Source organism: Arvicanthis niloticus, chromosome 16, assembly GCF_011762505.2.
Source record: "Arvicanthis niloticus isolate mArvNil1 chromosome 16, mArvNil1.pat.X, whole genome shotgun sequence".
Taxonomy (NCBI): Eukaryota; Metazoa; Chordata; class Mammalia; order Rodentia; family Muridae; genus Arvicanthis; species Arvicanthis niloticus.
In genome coordinates, this window is record NC_047673.1 from 71637799 (window position 1) to 71641618 (window position 3820).

Below are 3820 nucleotides of genomic sequence, written 5' to 3' on the forward strand. Positions count from 1 at the left end.
CTTTCATTAGTCTGCTGTAGCATTGCTTTTAATAATTTGCACCTGTGTTTCTTTTGGTTCCCTCGGCTGTTTGATCAGTCTTGTTAATCTGTTTGTCTGTTAATGTTGCATGCTGTTCTTTTCCTCATGCACCTGCTCTGTATTACTTGTTGCCGTCTGTGGACTTGGGTTTAGCTGCTCCTTGATTTTGCGGAGCTTGGAGGTATACATTAGGTTATTTACTTAGAATCTTATTTGTTTTTAATGTAAGCACCCAGAGCTATGAACTCTCCTCCCAGGGCTGCTGCCTATACTGTGCCCATAATGTTCTGGTAGGTTATGCTCTCCATTTCATTTGATTCTAAGGATTTAATTTCTTCCTTGATTTCTTCAATGAACCGGTTTGGTGACTCCTGGCTGTAACTTGAGGTGATTTTGTAATGTTCTTATACATGTTTTGAATTCCTTTTGTTTCTCTGGAGACTCTGGCATTTTCCGAGTCGCACTGTGTTTTCCAGTATTGAATGGCTTGTGGAGTGTTGGGTGGAGTATCATCACTCTGTTTGAGGGGCAATGGGATGGAGCGTCACTCATGCTGGGCTTTTTGTGTTGTGCCCATCTGTTGGAGAGTACATGCCCTCTGGTTCATACTGATGTTGGGGGAAGCCAACTACAGAAACAGTTATGCTAGTTTAACAGAAGTTAGCTGCAGAAGGAACACTGAGCCTAACTTGTGTCCCCATAAGGTTTGTAAACAGGAGTCCTAGAGTCTTGGCTGGGGGAGTGAAGACTGAACGAGGTGAGGTTTAGAGAGAAGACTAGGAATGAAGTCAGTCTGTGGGTTACAAGTCTGAAGAGCAGTAGAGAAAACACTGCATATAAACTTTGAAAATGGAAGGACAGATGAAAGTGTAAAGTGTATATAAGCAGGTTCTTACTTCCTGCTGCTTTACACTAAGAAACAACTCCAGTTTAGGGTAAATTAAGATAGCCTCTGTTTACTTTTAAATGGCTCTCCGGAGAATTACAAACTGTGTTCCTACATATCTCTCAGCCACATTCGGTGTGGCGGCCAACACTATGATCCCAGAAGTCAGAAAGAGAAGCAGTTCAAGGTTATCCTCAATTACTTCAAAGTTCGAGGCAAGCCTGGGCTACATGAGACCCTGTCTCAAAAAAATACCATGGCAAATCATGGAATTATAAGTGTGAATCATATCAAATGCGCAAATTATAAGAAATGAACATGATTTATAAGAAAAAGCAACACTAGAACAAGAGGATTGGGTGGAACTTGTCATTTACCTAAATAGTAAGGGGAAAATAAAAGGCATTATACAAAATAATTCCCAGAAAAACTTTTTGTTTTTTTTGTTTTTTGTTTTTTTTTTTTCCCGAGACAGGGTTTCTCTGTATAGCCTTGGCTGTCCTGGAGCTCACTCGGTAGACCAGGCTGGCCTCGAACTCAGAAATCCGCCTGCCTCTGCCTCCCAAGTGCTGGGATTAAAGGCGTGCGCCACCACCGCCCGGCCCAGGAAAACTCTTATAGAATGAGTGAAAATACAAATTGTTTTTAGGCATTGAGCTTGCACCTCGACATGTTCACATTCCAGAATACACAGGCTAAAGAATGTCCCTGAGCACCTTGTGGCCTATCTACACAGTAATTCCCTGTCAGTGACACTGGGCATCAGTGCACATTTTGCCTCAAGGACTCACCAGACTCACCAGAGGAACACGGGCTCCAGAACAGTGTGGGCCTCATCTGTCCTGCTCGTGAACCCCCAAATCAGCAGCTGTACAGAACATCTGCTACCCCGTGAGCCCCTAAATCAGCAGCTGTATAGAACACCTGCTACCCCGTGAGCCCCTAAATCAGCAGCTGTATAGAACACCTGCTACCCCATGAGCCCCTAAATCAGCAGCTGTATAGAACACCTGCTATCCAGAACATACATGATATTGGAGCTGCTGGTATTTTCTACCCAAGAGCTCATCAGAAATCCAAACTCTTATTGTGTTTGTGTAGTTTTTTGAAACAGGGTTTCTCTGACTAACAGCCCTGGCTGTCCTGAAACCTACTTTGTAGATCAGGTTGGCCTCCAACTCAGAGATCCTCCTGCCTCTGCCTCCTGAGTGCTGGGATTAAAGGTGAGTCCTATCATGCCCAGCCAGAAATCCAAACTCTTATTCCAAGTTAAAGAATTACTTTTCCTGTGTCACTGATGCATTATAGAACTGTTCCTCACCTGTGTCACTGATGCATTATAGAACTGTTCCTCACCTGTGTCACTGATGCATTATAGAACTGTTCCTCACCTGTTTTCAATTTCCAATTGTTTCCCAAGTGAGGGAGCCTGCGGGAGAAGCAGACAGGTTTGAATACAACCCGATGACTCCTTTCACAGCTGCTTTTCCCTCAAAAAAACCAAAAAAACAAAAAAAAACAAAAAAACAAAAAAACAAAAAACAAAAAAACAAACAAACAAACCCTTAAGAAATCTAGGGTCTGTTTTCCCCTAAGTATTCAGGGCAGCATAAGCTGGGGTGTACCATATTGGACGGCAGGGGTAGGGGAGGCAATCGCAGCCATGGTTCGTGACTTCTGAAAGAAGTACCCTGACCCTTCCCCTCTCTCCTCAGCAACACCAGAACCACTCTCCCAAAGGCGTGTACGTTTTTGGTTTGTTCATTGAGGGGGCACGATGGGATCCTGATCAGGAAGCACTGGAAGACTCACTGCCCGCTGAGCTGTGCTGTGAATTTCCTGACATCCACTTTTTGCCAACAGAGGTAATCACCAGCCTTGGTAAGGACTAACCAGACTTGTGACTTCTCATTACCTGGATCTCAGGAGGGAGATGTAATAATGGATGTTAGGCAAGACAGTACAGTACTGTTAAAGACCTAAAAGTAGGCTAAAACTGATGTCCGGGTTACCTCAGGAATAGTACACCTAAAGTTATCAAGTTATCCCTATTTTAACTTCTCTAGACACAATTTCAACATGCAACTACTCTATCATTAAATATGTTCAGTGCAAAAACATAAATACCTTCAAACCTACTCACAGAAAATGTGACCTATTGGTTTTAACTGTGAACTGACTAGAAATCTTTATTTTTAGATTACTGAAACCTCCCAGGATTCTGACCAGACAGAGTCAGAACTGCAAACTTTTGAATGTCCAGTTTACCACACACCTGAGAGGTCAAGAAACACTACCGGTTTACCAACGACCCCCTTAACATCAGTGCATTTACCAACGAAGAAACCTCCTAGTCACTGGATCACCATGCAGGTTGCACTGCTGTGTGAGAAGAATGAATAAATATCCAGACCAAACCAGTTTAAGTTTGGGCTCTTCTTACACTTACATGCATCAGGACACTCAGATGTGGGGGACAGCCTTGTAACATGCCATGCACCTAACCAAACCTGGCAGATGCTCGGGAGACTTCAACAGGTAAGCCGTGTCTGTGTGTTCTTTCAGAGGAACACAGATGCTTCAAAGTGTTACAGAACCTACAACAGTTTTGTAAGTGTTTGGTGTTCTTAAACAGCAAATAGTAAACACAACCAGTTTTTAGGAGTTGGGAATTCTATCCCTACCCCTAAACCCTCAGATTCCATTGTTGGGATTTTGTTTTTTTTTAAGACAAGGTCTCACTCTCTAGCTCAGAATGGCCTCAAATACACGGAGATGCTCCTGACCCAACTTCCTGGACTGCTGTGGTGACAGCTGCTCTAGAGTCTTTGCTTTGCTATAAACCTGCTTGTTCCTACAGTTCAGAAAGACTCAAAAAAAAAAAAAAAAAAAAAAAAAAAGAGACAGCAACTC

At 43.0% G+C, this 3820-nt stretch overlaps 1 protein-coding gene across 1 annotated transcript in view; it reads left to right on the forward strand.

Moving 5' to 3' along the window:
- Dnah14 (dynein axonemal heavy chain 14) overlaps positions 1 to 3390 on the forward strand; it is a 224119-nt gene extending 220729 nt beyond the window's left edge. The window contains exons 85-86 of the mRNA XM_076914623.1: positions 2623 to 2772; positions 3107 to 3390. Of these exons, the coding sequence (XP_076770738.1) occupies positions 2623 to 2772; positions 3107 to 3310 (354 nt within the window). The 3' untranslated portion in view covers positions 3311 to 3390. The remainder of the gene's footprint in view (positions 1 to 2622; positions 2773 to 3106) is intronic.
- Positions 3391 to 3820: the final 430 nt, after the last annotated feature.